This window comes from Colletotrichum costaricense, assembly GCF_030867565.1.
Source record: "Colletotrichum costaricense strain IMI 309622 chromosome Unknown Scaffold_8.1, whole genome shotgun sequence".
In the NCBI taxonomy this organism is placed as follows: Eukaryota; Fungi; Ascomycota; class Sordariomycetes; order Glomerellales; family Glomerellaceae; genus Colletotrichum; species Colletotrichum costaricense.
Window position 1 is genome coordinate 1,274,826 of NW_026848237.1, and position 18,907 is coordinate 1,293,732.

General features: G+C 50.5%; 7 protein-coding genes across 7 annotated transcripts; 5 read left to right on the forward strand and 2 right to left on the reverse strand.

The window, feature by feature from the left end:
* Nucleotides 1–457: 457 nt before the first annotated feature.
* Nucleotides 458–1,324, reverse strand: CCOS01_08456 (uncharacterized protein; the record flags this gene model as incomplete). Its single annotated transcript, XM_060456617.1, has 1 exon — nucleotides 458–1,324. One exon carries the CDS (start codon nucleotides 1,322–1,324, stop codon nucleotides 458–460), a length of 867 nt encoding a protein of 288 aa, XP_060312891.1.
* Nucleotides 1,325–3,864: 2,540 nt separating this feature from the next.
* On the forward strand, nucleotides 3,865–4,680 carry CCOS01_08457 (uncharacterized protein; the record flags this gene model as incomplete). The annotated part of the gene is made up of 1 exon (XM_060456618.1): nucleotides 3,865–4,680. The coding sequence occupies one exon, from the start codon at nucleotides 3,865–3,867 to the stop codon at nucleotides 4,678–4,680; it is 816 nt and encodes a 271-aa protein (XP_060312892.1).
* A 499-nt stretch (nucleotides 4,681–5,179) lies between these two features.
* Nucleotides 5,180–8,560, forward strand: CCOS01_08458 (uncharacterized protein; the record flags this gene model as incomplete). The annotated part of the gene is made up of 5 exons (XM_060456619.1): nucleotides 5,180–5,616; nucleotides 5,688–6,543; nucleotides 6,597–6,715; nucleotides 6,774–6,997; nucleotides 7,065–8,560. 5 exons carry the CDS (start codon nucleotides 5,180–5,182, stop codon nucleotides 8,558–8,560), a joined length of 3,132 nt encoding a protein of 1,043 aa, XP_060312893.1.
* Nucleotides 8,561–10,260: 1,700 nt separating this feature from the next.
* CCOS01_08459 (uncharacterized protein) lies at nucleotides 10,261–10,509 on the forward strand (the record flags this gene model as incomplete). Its single annotated transcript, XM_060456620.1, has 1 exon — nucleotides 10,261–10,509. The coding sequence occupies one exon, from the start codon at nucleotides 10,261–10,263 to the stop codon at nucleotides 10,507–10,509; it is 249 nt and encodes an 82-aa protein (XP_060312894.1).
* A 982-nt stretch (nucleotides 10,510–11,491) lies between these two features.
* Nucleotides 11,492–12,235, forward strand: CCOS01_08460 (uncharacterized protein; the record flags this gene model as incomplete). Its single annotated transcript, XM_060456621.1, has 1 exon — nucleotides 11,492–12,235. The coding sequence occupies one exon, from the start codon at nucleotides 11,492–11,494 to the stop codon at nucleotides 12,233–12,235; it is 744 nt and encodes a 247-aa protein (XP_060312895.1).
* Nucleotides 12,236–12,733: 498 nt separating this feature from the next.
* On the reverse strand, nucleotides 12,734–16,336 carry CCOS01_08461 (uncharacterized protein; the record flags this gene model as incomplete). The annotated part of the gene is made up of 6 exons (XM_060456622.1): nucleotides 12,734–13,010; nucleotides 13,065–13,332; nucleotides 13,383–13,909; nucleotides 13,998–15,524; nucleotides 15,749–15,936; nucleotides 16,154–16,336. The coding sequence occupies 6 exons, from the start codon at nucleotides 16,334–16,336 to the stop codon at nucleotides 12,734–12,736; spliced, it is 2,970 nt and encodes a 989-aa protein (XP_060312896.1).
* A 581-nt stretch (nucleotides 16,337–16,917) lies between these two features.
* CCOS01_08462 (eukaryotic and archaeal DNA primase) lies at nucleotides 16,918–18,598 on the forward strand (the record flags this gene model as incomplete). Its single annotated transcript, XM_060456623.1, has 4 exons — nucleotides 16,918–17,107; nucleotides 17,165–17,712; nucleotides 17,763–18,370; nucleotides 18,436–18,598. 4 exons carry the CDS (start codon nucleotides 16,918–16,920, stop codon nucleotides 18,596–18,598), a joined length of 1,509 nt encoding a protein of 502 aa, XP_060312897.1.
* Between the last annotated feature and the right edge of the window lie 309 nt (nucleotides 18,599–18,907).

Sequence of the window (18,907 nt, forward strand, 5' to 3'; positions counted from 1 at the left end):
GTATAACACATGTTTCGATAGAGTGAAAGATACCATCATAGAATTCAATTGGTTACCTACCTTATGCACAATTTGTTAGCCTCACACATTGCATCCTAAACTCTCAGTTGATAATTGAACACCAGATCAGTCGCGCGGCAAGTTGGGATTCGCTGCCGTTGTTCCACTTAACTGGCTCCAGGTTTCCATCATTTTGAGCCAGGCTATGGTCACTTCGAACCCATTGACACTGTTACATCAACTTCTCAGAGTTATTGCTACTAGTAGCGATGATTTAAGGAGAGACTGTCAAATCATATTATCAAATCAGCCTAACGAGTGACAGAACCGGGCAGTAAACCATAAGTTGGAGTTTGAATGAAAGTACCGAGACGCAGACAGGTGCAAACACAATCCCTAAAATCCACCATCTTCATTTCCTAGCCTTATCGTATTCGGTCCTTCACTATACATCTTCTCAAGAGCTAAGGGCGGTAAGATTCGAGTAAGCCGCCTGTACCTCAACCGACTTAGCTTTCAGTCCATCATCCGTCATAGACGTCATCTTGGTGCTGATTTGATTACTCAAATCAACGACAGCCTGAGCATATGCGATGTCGGCTGTCAGAAGGGCCTGAACAGAGTCCAAAGTCTGAGCCTGCTGCGCCGTTTTGACGAGAGGTACCATCTTGTCTCGCTGATCGCCAAGGCTAGAGACGTCGTTTTGGAGGATCTGGAATAGCTGGATATCGAATCCGGCAGCCGAAATGGTACCATAAGAAGCGCGGTTGTCGTAGTGGGCAGCCTGCCACTTTGACCAAGTATCAAGAGCATCTTGCAGGGTTTTGCCCGACTTGTTGACGGTGCTAATAATGTTGGTAATTTGAGCCGTATCGGTATTATTTGATCCGGGTGCAGCAGCGGCTTTATCGAACGCCATTTGTAGGATCTTCGTGCCGGCAGTGAACAGGGCGCCTTTCGCTAGCTCGACACCGACGAAGGAGCCAAAGGTCTTCGCTGAAGCCCACACGTTCTTGAACTTCGTGGCCCATTTGGACTCAAGCGCTGCAGCATTCTCCTCCGCGTCAGGGGCACCGTCTTCAAGTTCTTTGGTGACCTGCTTCATTTCGTTCTGGCTTTCCTCCATTCCATCTTTCACATCCCCTTCGATGTTTCCACTGCCTTCAGTAATATCACCTGTGTCACCCCCGATATCGATGCTATCGAGGACCTCGCTGGCTGACCCAACGCTTTCAGCGCCGGCCTCGCCAGCCTCGCCGGCATCAGCTCCAGCATCCTCGGCACCATCTCCGAGGACATCGACCATATCTCCGAGAAAGCTCATGTTGAGTAGGGTTCTTGGGGTCTGAGTGCAGTGGTAGATATCAATGACGGATCAGAATAACAAGGTAGTATTGAGCGGCGAGTGTAATCTTAATCCTGAATACTTTGGCAGGGATAGTTCCAAGATTGCTTCTGATCGGAGACATTGAACCTTATATAGCTTTTCAGTCGCCTGTTTCTGGAGAGGGTATGAACTCGACAGACGACTACAGCTAGTGAAAGTCATGCGCGGCGGTATTATTCATCCCCTTTTGTGCCACTTCCACTAAGTTCAAGCCTCGAATCAGCCGCACTCCTGCCGACTTCCCGAAGCAGATACGAGATCACGCGAATATAAGTGATCTTGCTTGATGCAACCATCACATGTACGAGATTATTACGGAGTCCAAAACGGAATCTGAATCACATTCATCTCTCGTAGGCGGTAAAATCCGCATTGTTGTCTTCTTTTGCGGATGTTCCCAGTTTTCGTTGTCCAGCATCTGCATCCCGCAAGGCAGACGGAACAGTCTTCATGATTATTCAGAGGTCGCTGATTGAGAGGGCAAGACTTTCAGTTGTTTTGAAGCATGTAGAAGCATTCTATTCAAAACCACGACTTACCAATGCTTCATTTCAATATTTCAAACGGCAGGTAGCTTTCTTACTGTTGACCGAAGACGCATCTTATCAGAACGAAGTCCCTAAATGATCGAGGAACATTTTTCGACTTCAAAATCCGTGGCTCCAAGCACTTGTAAGAGCACTGTTTGGTGCTGGATTCTCCCAAGACATGATCATCTGGTGAATCTCAGGTCTTCTCACCACCTCTCCCTAACGTACCACGCGTGCTCGGTCTCTGGGTAGTCCATTTTCTGCAATCGTCCACTTCGTGATGTGACGAAACTTTTAGTGAACACAGCGTTGCCCAATATCACAACGCCACCTACTAATTCGGAATTCGCTAGTATATCATCATGGTCGGAATTGCCGAGGCTTCTGCCCTTCGAACATCACACAACACCAAAGTCTTGCTATGTGATATCTCTGATTATCTTCGCCAAAAGCGGTATAAAACCGAGTTCAATAAGATAGGATCCAAATGCAAGGTGACGTCGATTGGGCTGCGTTCGTGACCCGGACAAGGGGCGGATCCTGGACCATTTACAAGTATCTGGCATACTTACTGTGAATGGGTTTCTGGAAAGAAATCTTGAAATTCATCACTAAAAACCGGGTTCCAGAAAAAGGCAGGTTGAAAATGATGTCTTGAATACCATTTCAACTGCGACATATGAGGAGGAATATCATATGAGGCTGACCGTTTGAATTTTGACATCACATCCCTCTATCTCTGGGTCCTGCCAGTGACCTAGCGATACTCCCTGCTCATCTTAATACTTTATGTCAGCGATCGACCACCACAAATCTTGCATTAAACCTAGTTATGCAATACATGAAAAAGCAATGAAAGGCAATCACATTGTGTTGGTATCCCTATTACAGGGTAGTTGGTTCGAACCGTGGGTTGACGAAGAGATCAATTGAACTATCTGAATTTCTGCGTAGGTGTAAAAAGGAGGTTCCAACCGTAGGTTGGGCTGGCTACGATAATCGTAAATAGGGCCCCCAATTGGCCCCTGCGCAGCTGGCCGTATGCCGCGGTCGAATTGGACTTCCAATCCGACACATTGGCATGTTCTAGTTCAACAGCCTAAGACCAGGGCTTAGGCTATGTGCTCGGCCTGGTTACCCTTTCCGGAAGCGCGGGTTTGATATTCACTTAGACCCTAGAAATGGTTCCCGTCCAGAGCGGACCACCAAATTGGAAGACATCGCTACTAGATCCACCTTGAAGCTGTCACATCAAGACTAAACCTTTGGCGGCTCGTGATGCTGAAATATCTCCACATATCGTCTTCAGCCAGCCTTTCGACATAAGCCCTAGCTGATCTCACGACATTTGTGGTCTGATTCACTTCACCCAACCCCTTCGGTGTCTCGTTGACTCACTTGTAGTTGGCGGAGAGCTGAATCTGTAAAGCTGCAAAGCTGCGCAGCGAATGCAACAGTGCAACTTGTAAGAGCGGAGATCTCCCTGAACACAACATCAGTGCTTGATGAAAACGTATGAGAATGGCTTGTCCCTCAAGTTCGGAGAATTTTGCTTCTTGCCCAAAAGAAAAAGAAAAGGATCAATTCACATCAGGTGGCTCAAAAGTTTCCGAAACCGTCTTGATGGTTCCAGCTATGATTTCAGCACGGCGGATTTGAATGAGATTGTGCGCATCGCGAAGATGATATACGAGTGGCCGGGTGGTGAACATCATACTTATAGAACTCGTTGCAGAAAGCATAAATAGGCAGTCTTCTCGGATCTCCAACAGGAACTTCTCTGAAATATTCAGATAACACATACATCATAATCATACTTCTTCAACTTACTAAGATCTCTTCGAAGTTCTTTGGTAAGTTAGCCGACAGCAACTCCAACATCGGAAAGTCTCTGGCACTTAAAGTCTTCTGCTAACTCTATTCAACATCTCAAGCCCTAATCTCAACATGGCTTTTCTTCTGGAACTCATCCCCATCATTGCTGAAGCCGCAGAGGCCGGCGGAGCAGCTGCAACCGTAGCTGAGGCAGCAGCCCCGGAGGTCGCCAGTGTTGCTGTAGATGCTGGTGCCGCTGCATCCGAAGGCGCCGCAGCCGGAGTAGACACTGGCGCGGCCGGAGCAGACGCTGCAGCGGATGCCGCTGCTCAGGCAGTATCCAAAGTCCCCGTTTTCGACATGACCACGAGTGGGACAACGGCCGGAGCCAATGCGGCTCGAGAGGCCATCATGCAAGGGGCCATACAGTTTGGAAAGTGGGCAGCCAATGAGGCAGCTAAGCAGGCTCTATTCTATGCTGGTATGAAAGCTGCCGGTGCACTCTTTCAGGCTGCCGCGGCCTCCTCTCCAAACGATCCCGCGATTGCCGCTCTTGCTGCCAAATTCAATCAAACAACCGCAGCAGTGAATGCTTTGCACACCACTACGCAAGACTGGGCGCAGTGGTCGACAGCCCATTACGATAATAGGGCTTCTTATGGCACGGTAAATGCCGCGGGGGCCAATCTGACACGGTTCGAGATTCTCCAATACAATCTCGGCTCTCTGGCCGACGCTCTCGGCCAGAATGTTACACCCGCTCTGGTAACCTTCAACACTACTAAGAACGAAGCAAACTTGGACACTCTTCGGACTGCCCTTTTGGCATACGCACAGAATGTCAAAGGGCAAAGCGATTCAATCACGAACAATGAGCAGGCCATGGTTTCCGATGGGCTTCAGGCTCACCAAAGCGATGTAGCTGGGGCGATTACATCACTTACTTAGCTACTCATGGGGTGCAATGTGCAGGTTTTTTGGAACGTGATTTCCTGCTTAAGTAGTGCTAAGGTAGAATGTGTAAACTTTACCCCTACTAGGTAGACAAAGTGCAATCCTATCAAGAGAAATGAGGCAACCAATCATCATAATACTCGGCCGTTCCATAGGGCATTATGGCGTTTGCAACAGGCTGTGCCCCACCACCCAGATGAAGCCACGCAATGTAATTCGTTGGCGGCGGTTGCGCTCAGAGCCTGATCGCATGCTTACTTCTCCCCAATTAGCCTTCCATCCCCTCTTAACTACCGATAATGTCCTACCGTGCTTCTCGTTTAGTTCTCTGACTCAAGTTCAACAGCAGCAGGGTACAAGAACCGTAACAGAATTGAACTGCGGCGCCGTCATCTCCCGCCACGATATTCATATCATTCCAGGGGTCCCCTACTTCAGTTTCAAGCCTTTACTTTGATGGCAGAATCGAAGCTGAAGACAACTTCTTAAAGTTATGGATCCTTTATCTGTGTCCAGTGGTGTTGCCGGTCTGATTTCGCTCGGACTTACGGTCTGCAAAGGCCTCAGTGCCTTCTGCCAGGATTACAGGTCCCGCGACATTGACATCATCAACCTCAAGAATCATGCGCAAAGGCTAGACTCATTCCTTCAGCTGGTACAAACTCGTTTTCAAGCAAGTCACCAAGTCGACTCGGCGCTGTCCTTGTCTTTGCAGAACTGTTTTGATGCCTGTCAGGGATGCGTTCGAGAGTTTGAAGCCCTCTCTAAAAAGCAAAGCCGTTCAACAGGGCCGAAAGGGCTCAAGGAGCATGGCAAAGATGCTTCGAGACATTTGCAGTATCCCTTCCAAAAAGCCAAGTTTGACAGGCTAAGGGCAGAATTGCAAGAACTTTACACCGCCATGACACATTATCTGCTTCTGATGAACTAGTAGGTTTCAATTGAGGATATGTCAGAGAATACCCAGCTCTTCTTAGGTACTAACTTTAGTTTCTATTCAGTGACCTTACCAACGAGCTACGACAAAGCGCGATGTCTCAATCCGCAAAACTAGCTTCGCTTCTGGTCTCAGAGAATCAGCAGACAGTGAGCCAAATAGGTGCCTTGTTGCATGCTGTAGAGAGGATGGTCGATACAAAGCTAATTGGACTCGAGCAATTGTCAAACGCGCGCCTAAAGCCGATTTTGGATTTGACTAAAAATTCCGAAGGAGATTCCTCCTTTCTCTTACCCAAAAATGAAACAGAGAACCCAGTAGTATTCTCACAGAGCTCCTCGGAATGTCACAACGATACCACAAGCTCGTCACACTCGATACCCACGGGCCAACCAAACAGCATCGAGTCTACGGGAATAACTCCCTTCAATACCGAGGATCGTCAACCGAAAGCTTTACGTTCCACAGAAGCAAATGGTGACTTTGCAACAGATGGATACGGGTGTTCTTGCAGGGCAAGCGCTCTCTCCGAATGGCACTATCGGTCCAAGTTGCGTCAAAGAGATCATGACAGCCACTGCGAACTTTTCTTCATGAACTCCAATCGACGAGCCATCAAGGGAACACTCCAGATTTTCAGCACCCTACTCTCTTGGAAAGTCCAGTTGCAGTATTCGCAGCGGATGGTTATCCGAGATTTCCAAGTTCATCCTACAATGACAGCTCGGTCATTGGTACCAGACGATGCACCTTCTTTCGTGGTTGTCAATGGACTCGTTGAAAAAACCATGTTACACAACATTGCAGAAGAGTCTCTACAGGCTGCGGTATTATCTGCCCTCAGAGATCTACGCTGTCTATTTAGGAATGGCAAAGCCTGGCCAAGTGATCTTAACTCCTTCGACCAAACCCTTCTTCACGTAAGAGAACTCTACAAAGTATCTAAACATACAAACCATTCTAATTATAATAGAGAGCTTGTAATGTTAATGGCCACCTGTGGTCAGATCGAATGTCTGCAATCTGGATTCAATTCATGAAGCAGCTTATACTTATGGGTGTGCCCCTCAACGAAGCTACTGCGTATCAAGGGTAAGGTCTCTTCGTACCCAAACAAGACTTAGAAGTGTGACTAATTCAATGCACTCAGGTCAGCTCTGCATTGGCTTCTTGAGCTCCGTAGAAGGGCGCGAGTTGCACATAAGAAGGTTACCTTAACAGGCCTGGCGACAGGCTCATTAAGTCTTGTCAAGGGTTTGCTTGAATTAGGTGCCCAATCTATAAGTGCAGAAGCCAAGGGAAGAACTTCTGTCTCTGAAGGTAATCTTCTGCAACTACCTGATATCTATCAAAACCTCTCGTATTATGTCGACGGTAAGCACAAGAGTCACTCTTGGCTCGTGCCTTTCTATTTTGATAGCTTCAACGTTAACGCTTAAAGGCTTTGACTACGGAGCCTTGTCTTGCGCGTTGCTCCAGAGGTCAGAAATGGCTCTCAGAAAGATACTTGCAGCGTCGCCATCCTCAATGACCGAGCGAGGTAATCTGGGCCAAACGCCCCTCCACGTAGCCACATACTGGCCTAGAGGCCTCGAGTTGCTATTCGAACTGGCCGGAGATTCTTGTCGTCAAATGATTGATTCTGAAGACGCCACAGAACTCACAGCAATTCACTCGGCCGTCCTACTGCATCAGGCGGATTCCGTCGAGTTTCTACTCAAGCAGGGAGCTACCATCGATCTCGAAAACACCGCGACGTTCTTCGGAAATCCTGGAGCTTCTGATGATTACCATCAGAGCGAGAAAATTATCAGCATCTTGAGTGCTGAATTGTCTTCTCGCAGGCGTAAAATGCTACTCTTCGCCCGTAGAAATCTGACTGAAGAAAGACTGTGCGACCTTGGTTTAACAGAGACAACAGTTCTTCAGGAGAATGCATTTGAGGTTCTTCAAGTACTCAGAACTTTCGGTATTGAGGTTCCGTCGATCTTTCAGAGGGTTCGGCGTGGGTCAATCTACCATTCTCCGATCATGAGCGCCCAATTAGCGGAAGCTCTGTATCGCTCCGGATTCGACAGGGTAAACTCTACTATGAATGGTTGCACTCCTCTCGATACCATGAGACTAGTCGGAAATACTATGGAAGCAAGTATTGACGATCTCGCGGAGTCCGTTACCTGGTTTCAGCAGCATGGGGTGGACATTGAGCATCCTATCCCTGTTTTCAGCTATGGATCAAATGACAGGATCATCCCAAGTACCTCAGCTTATACTACGCTTCACCGATTAGCTGCAGGCTTTGGCCATGCAGCGAAGGATTCCTCGTCTTGGGAAAGGACTGATTCACGGCGTTCTTCAACGATCTCCCTGCTCTCAGCTATCCTGTTGAGCAGCTCTAGAGACAACTGCAAATGCTATTGCTCGACGGGAGGATGCAGTCCAGCCACTCTATTTGCCAAGCCTTGGAGAAAGTATATGTACAGCACCTCCGTTGAAGCACTTCGAGCTGTCTCCATGATGAAGAGCATGTGGGATATTCTTTCGGACATCGTGGCATTGTCACATCAAGAACATCGCCAGGCTTTATCAGACTTTGTACGTGTTACAACTTTTGATGCTCTCGGTATGAGCCATAGCTGCTGCGAGCACAAATTCGATCACTTTCTGAGATCCATCGACGTCAAAACTATATACGATCCTATATGGATGACAGCCCCGAACGAAGTAATGGAAATACAAGAAGAAGATCAGCATTTGGCCATTACACTGGACCAATTGATGGAAGACCTTGATGCCAAGTTGAACGAGCCAGATCTTGATCTTCGGAACTTTTGGTTGTATTGGTGCAAACGAGTAGATGAGGTTGAGGAATTCAAAGAAGAGATAGGTTGTGAGGATATTCGTGCGATCCGAGAAATCGGGGTTAACCTAGAGTGAGCCACTTCGGCATGGGTAATGTCTTGCGTTAACTTAGGTTGCTATTTACCGAGGGTGTGTAGCCTACACAAATTACTGTGTTCTCCATGACAGCGGAAAATCTCAAGGCTCTGGGGACTACGTCCAATCTCCAGATTTGGCATCAAATCCCCGGCCGTCAGAGAGCGGATGGATACAGGCGATTGTCCTGCCCTGACCTCAACACTGCTCATGCTTCGTCCTTAGGGTGTTCGCTGTGCCACCCCCACCACGGGTTGCGCTTAAGGGAAAGCCGCCTATCGGTAAATTTCAAGAAATCAGCCTAGAGACTGTTATCAAAGGGGCATATCAAACAAATTCTTCCGTCAATCAACTCAACCATAGTAATTGCTTCTAGTAGTCTCTGTTTGTTGGCTCACAGACAGTTTATGAGTGCAATTTCAGTGTTCTCTGATCAGTAGCATGGCTCGTCACGCCGGTGATTATGTCTACTCACCGAGCCCGACGGATCATCAACCCCTGTGCCAAAATGGACGTCCCTAGGTCCTTCGACAAAACCTTGAAAGATACGCAAGAATCTAGCCTCTTCTGTGTAAGATGCAGTGGAAAATAACTTACGTATTAATTATGGTTCCATGGATTCATCATTCATCTTCATACTTACCGTCTTGACCTCCTCGTTATCGATGGCAAGGGAACTTACCAACTCAAATTCATGACGACAATTACTTCGTCAAGCATTGGAGCGGTGATGGTGACTCGATAGTTCCGATGCTTCATTGCCATTTATCGAGATATACCGGACAGGAATTATAGGTACTCAACAGTGACTAGGTGGCTTGTTCATAGGTTCTTCTGACTAGCTTGAGTCAAGAAACGCCAAGTCGGATCGGCTCGACAACTTTTTCTCTTTAAACCTTCAGCCCCATCGCAAGAATGGAGTTGCGTAAGCCGCTGATTATCTTAACGGCTGATGCCCTGCAAGAATAGAAATTTAGAATCATAATACCTGCACGCGATTTATGACCGAGCTCTTCCGCGGCTGGCCCGCAAGCAACTTGTAAGCATGGTCACTTGCTCGAACGTGCTCACCTATCTCCTAAAACTCAAAATCAGAATCAGTCTACAACAGCGCTGCCACGACCCGTAGTCAAGTCCTTGAAAACCTCGAGTAGACGACGATCAACGACAACACACATAGACCCAAAAGACTACGAAGTCTGGATTTACAGCAGACGGCTTGTGCTTGATATGGAAACGTGCAAGAAATCTACAAGGTCAGTCGTTGTCTTCTGTAAGGCCTTGCATTGATTCGAATGCGGCTAGAAATACGGAGGCACCATTGGTGGGGCCGCAAGCGACGATCGTGGAGTGTTTGGTGATGTTAGCTCCCGTATTCTCGGCTTCTCCGTCATCCACATAGTGGCTCGCTTTATTCTTCGCAAAGCTAGATGCCCACACCGAGAGATTGACAAAACTCGGTGACAGCAATTCGCATTTCTCAAGCAGGTCTCAATGAAGTTGTGCTTGCCTAGAGACGGGGTATCAAGACATATCACAGAACACGTTGTATATAATATGATGCTCTACCTCCAGCCAGCTCGGATAAATCACTGAAGCCGGTAGACACCTTCACACAAGACCTCCGCCCTTCACCTGCCTTCATTCTACCTCCTTGCAAGCACATCCGGCAATCGAAAAACACCATATCATACAACACAATGAAGTTCGCTACTGTACTCGGTCTCTTGTCATTAGCAACCGCCGTAACCGCAAAGCACTACTGCTTCGGCGGCTGCGTCAAGTGCTACTGCGGCGACATCCAGTACGACGACCACCGATGCTCCATGTGCAGCTGTAATCACAACGCGTACAAGTCCGACGACCCCAACAACAAGCAAGGCAACTGCGATCAGCCTGGCGGATTCCATCTCGGATGCGGTTATAACTCGAGCGGAAAGTGCAAATAAGGAGGCGTGAGTGGCTGTTGGCATGAAGGATATGCTAGCTCATGGTCCATGGAGAGTGTAGGAGCCACAACGTTTGAGCCGGTGTGCCAAATTTTCACAGTTGCCAGTCTGTGTAATGGGATCGAGTGCTGGAGCGGCATAGACCCATGGCCATGAAGAATGAGGCGACGTTGATGTAGGAGTGGCGTGCATCTTGAGGAATCCAGGGTTCTTGAATAGATTCATATGACATCCTTCTGGGCCTCTTGTAAAGACGCCTGGAGTGAATCTACCTACGCTGAACAACATTTTCTACGATCATGAGACGAGATCTAGTGCTGGCCGAGTCATTTACGAAAGGAAACTACATGGTATGTCACGGGCTGGTATCCCCGAGTCTTGGTCGCTTCATAGTCTTGACGTGAATGGAGTTCGGTAGATGGCCAATAGAGAGGCTTGAGAAACGGTTTGCGTTCGACTCAGTTGGCGGGTAGACTATACTAATGCGGCTACAGACGTAGGGTTTAGCTCAGATTGTTATGAGGCTGACATCTTTAGAGTTAAGTGATTTGCGAAGCTTAGTTGAAAGCAAGTCGTAAGCAAAGGCAGAAGCCCTGTTCGACTAGGTTGTGAAGGTCATGTAATACGCGAACTTGCACTTAAATCTAATGACAAGGAGCGTACTCAGCTTGAGGTGATTCTTCGGCGGAGTTACGGACTCAGTCCATCCGGACAAAAAGTGTCGTTATAATTGCGCGTCAACACCTTAAGTTTCCAAGTTTCCCTGGCACCGGTGGGATGCTTTCTGGAGTACGCTGCTGTTGATGAATTAGAGTTTGATTGCCCGTCTCAACGGCATAGGCCATGCTACCGACGGGATGGAAAGGAGGCAGAGCTCAAGAGGACACGACCTCGCTCGCCGCGGGCTGTCGCATCTTCTGCTCATCCAAACCTCTTCCGCCAAGACGAACACCCATCCGCATACGTGCACCAAACGCCAACAATGGTCGCCATCACCCTCCCGCTCCTCGCGGCCCTCGCAGCAACCCCGTCGCAGCTAGGCATCGTCTGCGCGCGCTTCAAAGAATCACTCGATCCATGGGCGCCCGTCGCCGCTTCCACCTACCTCTACTCCAAGGGCGGCGTTCCGCAGATGAACGACACCGTTCAACACTCTTCGTTCCGCTCCTACGTAGCCCTTCCCAACATCGGACGAGAAGGCCACACGCACCTGCACCACATTGTAAACAACTACGATACCCTCGACGAGATCATGATCTTCACGCAGGCGGATCCCTTTGACCTCATCGCGCCCGCTGTAAACACGACAGAGCAGATGGTGCAAAAGGCGATGACCGTCCCGGCCGACGACGTGACGCCCTTTAACGACGCGCTGTTCCACGATGTCGCGGACTGGGGCAAAGTCGACTGGAACAGCTCGGCACAGAAGCTGTGGATCACGGCTAACCAGATCAAGAGCCTGCAGCTTGCGCCGTACACGCCGGCGCAGTTTTGGACGATGGTGGTAGGCGGGGAGCATCCGCCGGCGATCCGGGCGATGCACGGCGGGACGTTTGCCGTTCGGCGGGAGACGATACGGAAGCTGCCCAAGGAGGCGTACCAGAAGGCGCTGAACGAGTTTGAGACGGCGAATTCGACGAATCCGGAGGTTGGCTTCTTCATGGAGCGCATGTGGGCGCCGATGTTCGCTGAGAAGTACCGATTGCCGAGCGTGCAGAATCCATGAAGGTGTTCATTCCGGTCGGGTCACCCCTTGAGTTTACGGAAGCAAAACATGAAGAAAACAAGAGACTGCGAGCAATAGAGCAATAAGATTCTGCTATTTGGCCAAAAATGCAAAAGAATACTCCTCGACGGGGAATTGAACCCCGGTCCCCTGCGAATCGTTGAATCTTCAATGACAAGCAGATATCCTCACCACTAGACTATCGGGGATTGGTGGATGTTGACATCCAGTGATAGTTGGTTGGAGGGAAGGCGGCCTAGTGTCTATATATACCCACTATAGAAGTTGCGCCCCCAACGCCGGGTCCCACCATGCCCACGTCGATTTCCGGAAGATCTCCAATTTGCAAATAATTCCCAAAACTTATCCTTTGAAGAAATTGATTGACTAGGTATTCATCATCATGAGCGAGTAGCCCTTTGTTTTGGTGCGAATTGCACTATCCCAACATGAATACACCGGCGAAAAGCCCACCCATTCATTCTATGGGCGTCCCACTTAGTCGCCTCTCCGAAAGCGACATCTCTCCTTCTCATGCGTATCTCGATACCACTTCGTCGTTAAGACCTTGGTGCAACATTCGTTCCTGCACGGATACCTCTGTCTCTTCTCGCGATTAAACGAGCACCCCTCGCGAAGGTGCTTGTTGCGGTTGCTCACACTTGAGAACGTCTTGGTGCATTGCGGTGTGAGACACTGGAGTCTATCGCCTCGGTTTCGGTGGTCGCGCGGCGTCGAGCGAGATGTCGTCGAACCTGCGGCGCTGCCGATGCTGCTGTTGAAGATATGAGCACGAGTCAACATTGGGACCAGGTGAAAAGCGGCCTACCTTAAGCTCGATGACGATACGTTCCGGCGGAGTTCAAGTGTGCTGAGCGACGAGAAGCTGCTCGACGGCGTGATACATGCGTCTGAGCCATGGGCTGGCGATTGTACTGTGAATGGTGGGGTAGAAAGCTGGCCAGTAGCTTGGCTGGATTGAACCGAGATGCCATGCATTCTAAGGTACTCTGCTAGTAGAGCACAGCAACGAAGATATCCCGGAGACGTAGTAGTGAAGGTCTCGGTGAAGGCATTTGCCGATCCAGAGTGCAAGCCTAAAGGAATGTTAGTATACGACTCTTAAGCAGTGCGACGCTGCACTTACCCACGATCAGCGCAAGCACGATGGAGAAAGCCACCGAGAAGAGGAGCAGCATCGTGGTCGACGAGAGAACGTCCTCCCAGCCTCCATCAAATGATGACGAAGGAGCCGGCTGTCTGACGGTAGTTTCCTCAAAGCGTTCCATATGTAGAAAGTCCGCCCACACTAGATCATCGCGTTGGGTCGATGATCCGGCATAGGAGGCTTGCCCCGGTTGTGATCGGCCCGGTATCGTCTGGGCCTGAATACTACTGACTCCTACATGTGCTTCTTGGTCATCGAATGCCCTTTGTATAGCTGCAAGCCTAATTCCAGGCGATGAAATCTTTGACGGTATGGTCTCTTTGCGCTTCTCGAGTGAGATGAGGTTTTGAGCCAAGTCGTGGAAATGCGGCAGGTGTTCTGGGTCAAGTTGTGATGGTCTGTGACTTGACGGCGTGTATGCCCACATGCGGAATGCGAGCTCATCGAATAGGAGTTGCGATGATGCTGGTAGAATGGAGCGCCACCGGTCAAGGTCATCAACAAACCTAAGTCAATGTTAGCTTTGGCATGCCTAGATGTAGGACTACGCATGAGGGTGCGCTCTTAGGCAGGGAATTGCGAGCAATGGCTTACTGTAGAGATAAGGAATCGTCACTGGAAAGCAACGTTAAATACGTGGCATTGGCCACCAGCAGTGCGTCGAAAACTTCCACAAGCGACGATGGCGGACTATCCTGCATCAGGCCACGGAACACACCAAGGCCACGATCCCAAACTGTATTAGAATGGACGTAATCCCCAGCTAAGTCGCGAAGTTCTTCGTGGTCCGAGCATTCGCAAGCCCCATGGAACTGAGAGCACAGTATCTCCATAGAAGAGACCAGGCTCTGCCCCAAGAGTCGCCGGCGGTGGCGAGAGCATCTCCGTCGGACTCGTTCTTTGGGGGCATTGGCCTCTCGATCGTGGCGGCGGCTACCTGGCACGCTGGTATTATCGGTATGATGGCTACTGGTCAGGCTTGAAATACCATTCGGCTGGATTCCAGTACAGTTCAGACCGGACGACACACGAGGCAATGCGGCGGTGGGAGTTGCCTCCATAATGCTCAAGCCTGCAAAACAGTCAAACGTGTCATCCGGAGCTGTCGACTGTGGAACGTCCATGACGCCAAACGCCAGCATAATTTCCATAATCTGTGTATTCTCATCAGAGACCGCGATGGCGATTGCCTCTCGTAGCCCCTCGGGTAGGGGTGTTCGCAGCAGTATCGCGCGAACAATTTCGGCCTGCCCCCAGTAGACTGCCGCCGAAAAGGGTGTCAAGACTACAGGCTCTGTGCCGCCGCCCACCTCGTCGTCAGCGTAAACACCTAGAAAGGTGACCCCTTGCTGTAGAAGGTTCTCTGCTTGCTCAATGTGGCCAAGCCGTATGGCGACGTGAAGGGGGTCGTGGGTTATGTCTCGCAGGAACGGCCCGGGCTGGCTTGTGGATTTGTCTTTTGTTCGCGACGCCAGGTCTAGAACATAGCGATAGATGTCCAGTCGACATCTGTCGAGCAGTTCAAGGAGCAAGTCAGGATTTGTCTCCCACTCGACTTCACCAGTGCGGACAACAGGTTCGCATAGATCGTGTAAGGCAGTGAGATCACCAGCAAGGGCAAGCTCGGTAAACTTGGACGCCAAGGCTTCGAGGAACGCGTCATCCAGAACATCTGGGAGGAGACCTAGAGCGAAACAGGCGTCGAGGTCGTCCAAACCGGCATCTATGCTTCGTTGGTGCATGTCGTGAAGCTGACCGATAGATAGTATGCCACTCGATCGGTACGCTTCAGTGCCGATTCCAGCGAATAGTGCTCTGTCTAGGAGTAGGTCGCGGACGAGTAGACGAAGCTCGACTGTTGTAGGGTGCGATGGCGATACATTTTCCAGGTGGTGTAAGTAAGCCTTGAGAATTGCGTAGTTCTTCAAAAGATCGGTTAGGTCGAAAGGAGAGGGCATAGCAATAGCGAGTGATTGTAGTAGTGTTAAGCTCTGGTATTCAATCTCTATGGTTTTGGAAAGGCGGCTCTTGGAGACGGTGAACGCTGGCTGAGATGTTGGGGAGGAGTAGAGAGGTAGATAGACCCCTGAGCCAGGCGAAACTGCTTGGAATACTTCCCCGCTGTCACGACGAAGTTATACCTAGAAGTCAGCCAGTCTGCTCCCGGACATTCATGAAGTGCAACCCCAAGCGGGATGATAGCGACGCTGTACCTGAGAACAGATCACAATTGTAGGATCAAATGTATACAAAACTGTTTTAGGAATTGAAAAGTAAGATTGAAAAACACTGCTACATAGGGAACTTCATGATTCGAATCCTGATGAGACAAATGCATGGCGTACCTTTCAAACACTTCCGTGTAAGCGAAACACGGCGCATCATCGATAAAGTCATGGCTCATTGACGGCCCATTCGATACGAAGCTACTATTAGGCCATGATAGAGCCGCTGGGTGAGATTTGAGATTCTCATCGATATCGGCAAGGCGGAGGTTCAGACCTAGAGATGACAGAGACGCCATCTTCACGGTCTAGCACAGCATTGGCGTCAGGCAGTGGAGGCAGAGGATCAGGAGTCGGGGATTGCGTAAAGGTCCTCGCGCCAAATCAATGGGTGAGGAATATCCTCATATGCCAGCTTTGAGATATGAGGAGTGTGGTGAGACGTAAGAGAAGCCCGCCATGAAGCTGGGCGGCTTGGTGTTGATGAAGGGATGCCTGGAAAGCGGCCCCGCGGATGAGGCTGACATGGTGCCCCGGAGGTGTGGTGGGTCCCCTGAATTTAGGAATCGGCGGCAGGTCACGCGCGGGGCGCCGTGGACGCTGTGACTGGGCACTAAACGTTGATTTGGAGTTGCCGGTATGCGTCGGTATGCGCGTCGAGAAACGTGATGCCGTGCAGATGCGCTGCTTCAGGGCATCGGTTGGCATTGATTCGCCACAGCAGTTGACTTGTATAGACGACATTGTCTAGTGTGCTCTGCCTTGGCTGCCTCCATCGCGACATGTTGACGATTCCGACACCGACGTTAGGAACTGGTGCCCGCTACGATATGTAGCACGCAATGATGATGCATTCTAGGCAGACTTCTGCGCTATCGTGCATACAAACCAGTTCACGGGACTTGTTTCTGAGGCAAGGAGGAAGCGAGATACCTAAGAAGAAGAGAATGGCATGTTCGTAAGTACATCAAGACGACAGGAGACAAGGTACCTAGAGAACTTCATTCTCGAACTCGCCAACCGATACACTGGGATCCAACGCTTACATAAGGCTCACTAGAGAAAGCTGACATAATCGAAGCACTTTAGACGCCGATTCGTGCAGACCCGCATGGCTGATTTCGGCTGCCTTTCATTGGCCAACACCCGGTTAATTGAAATGCCCCACGACGCGACTCAACGCGTCTCCCCGGCGCCAGAATCCGTAGCGACATTTCCAACTTTCGTCTGCCCTCAACACCAAGCCCACGCAAGACTTTCCCATATCCACATGCTCACATAACGCCAACATGTTGCGACACGACTTCAACCGGATCGACCCCAAGAGGCGCAATGTCGTCGACCATCGCAAGAAGCAGTTTGCTTCCCCTGCCTACAAGGAGCTCGAATACCCCCACAGACTCAACTTTTACACCGACGCGCCGACGGCCGACATTACTCTCGAACAATTCGAACAATGGGCCATTGACCGGCTGAGAGGTGCGTCTACCAGTATTATCTCTGTCTCTCGCCGCCACTAACAACATTCTCAATCAGTTCTTGCCGAGTTGGAGGCCTGCGCGTTCCGCAACAAATCCCCCCAAGAAGTCGCGAACCACATGAAGCCGCTCCTCGACAAGTACCTCCCGCTCGAGTCCAACACCTCGCACTCGCCAAAGCTCTTCGCCCAGCGTCAAAAAGATCACTACAGTCACTTCATTCTCCGCTTAGCCTTTGCCCGAACTGAGGACCTCCGCCGTCGCTTTACTCGCGTGGAGACGATGCTTTTCCGCTTGCGATTCAACAGCGACGACATGAGCGAACGGGCGGCCTTTGTCGGTAGCCTGGATCTTGACTGGTGGGAAGCTGTTACCGATGATGAGAAGCGCGAGTACTCGTCCGAGCTGGCGGCCATGTCGCGCGGCTGGGGCAAGACGGCTTCGACAGAAGACGACACATGGTTCAAGGTTGACTGGGCCCGGGTCCCGGAATTGGTGGAGCAGCGCAAGGTGTTCTTAAAGGCAGGCAAGGCGTTTGTACCAGGGAGAGAACAGGCCAGCATGGTGAACGGAGAGTTCGTCTCGCGGTTGGAGAGACAACTAGAGGTGGGCTCACGACACGGCCACAGTGTCTGGCGAATACTGACGTTGAACAGCTTACCGCACGCGCTCTTCCCCGACTCGACGAAGACGACCGTCTGACCCCGATCCTCGACCACCTCTCCAAGAACTTCATCACACCAGACAGCTCATACAGCTCAAATACCGGCGCCCCGCCCGGCGCCGAGATCACCGCCCGTAACATTGACAACCTCTCACAACACTTCCCCGCCTGCATGTCGCACCTCCACCGCTCACTGCGCCGTGACGCTCACCTCAAGCACTTTGGCCGCCTGCAATACTCTCTTTTCCTCAAGGGCATCGGCCTGAACCTCGAAGAGTGCCTTGTCTTCTGGAGGCAGAGCTTCCGTAACATCACAGACGACACATTCAACAAGGAGTATCGTTACAACGTGCGTCACGTGTACGGCGACGTCGGCGGCGACTCGAACCGTCGCGGAGGTGGCTACAGCCCGTTCAGCTGTCAGAAGATCCTGACCGAGCACCCGCCGGGCTCGGGCGAGGCCCACGGCTGCCCCTACCGCCACTTCAACTTGGAGAACCTGACCACTCTGATGCAAGGCATGGGTGTGAGCGACCGAGCCACATTGCAGGGCGTCAAGGAGGATAAGGAGAACCAAAAGTTCCATATGGCGTGTAATCGGTACGTTTCAATGCTCCGTTTTGTTTTCTACCGTTTTTGGAGACCATTGACTAACATGCCTCCAGCGTTTTCGAGCACTTGCACAAGCAGGAACTTAAAAAGGCAAAGGACGAGGGCGTGTTCACGTCTGCACAACTCGAGACAATCGTCCATCCCAACGAGTACTTTAAGCGCAGCTACCTCCTCAAGAACCTCGACAAGGCGACAGATGTCAAGATGGAGGGGTGAACGTAGCCTGATGCCTCACAGTAATAGTATGCCTTGTGACTCACGACAGAGTCTCCTACGGCCAGTGGTTCGAGAGCTTTCTCTCGAGGCAGGGACTTAGCTCGAGCAAGCGTACAGCTAAGCTTTTCTGCCACAAGGCTTGTGTTGATAAGCTCGCCGACGGAACATACCTGGGGGCGGGAAGCGGCTGCCTCACTAACGAAGCGTGTGGCTTGATGAAAGAGATGGGTTCCACGACGGTCTGGACCCTGTTGCCAGCGAAATGCTGCAGCAGAGAGTGTCGGAGGAGGAGGGCGTTGGATAACGATG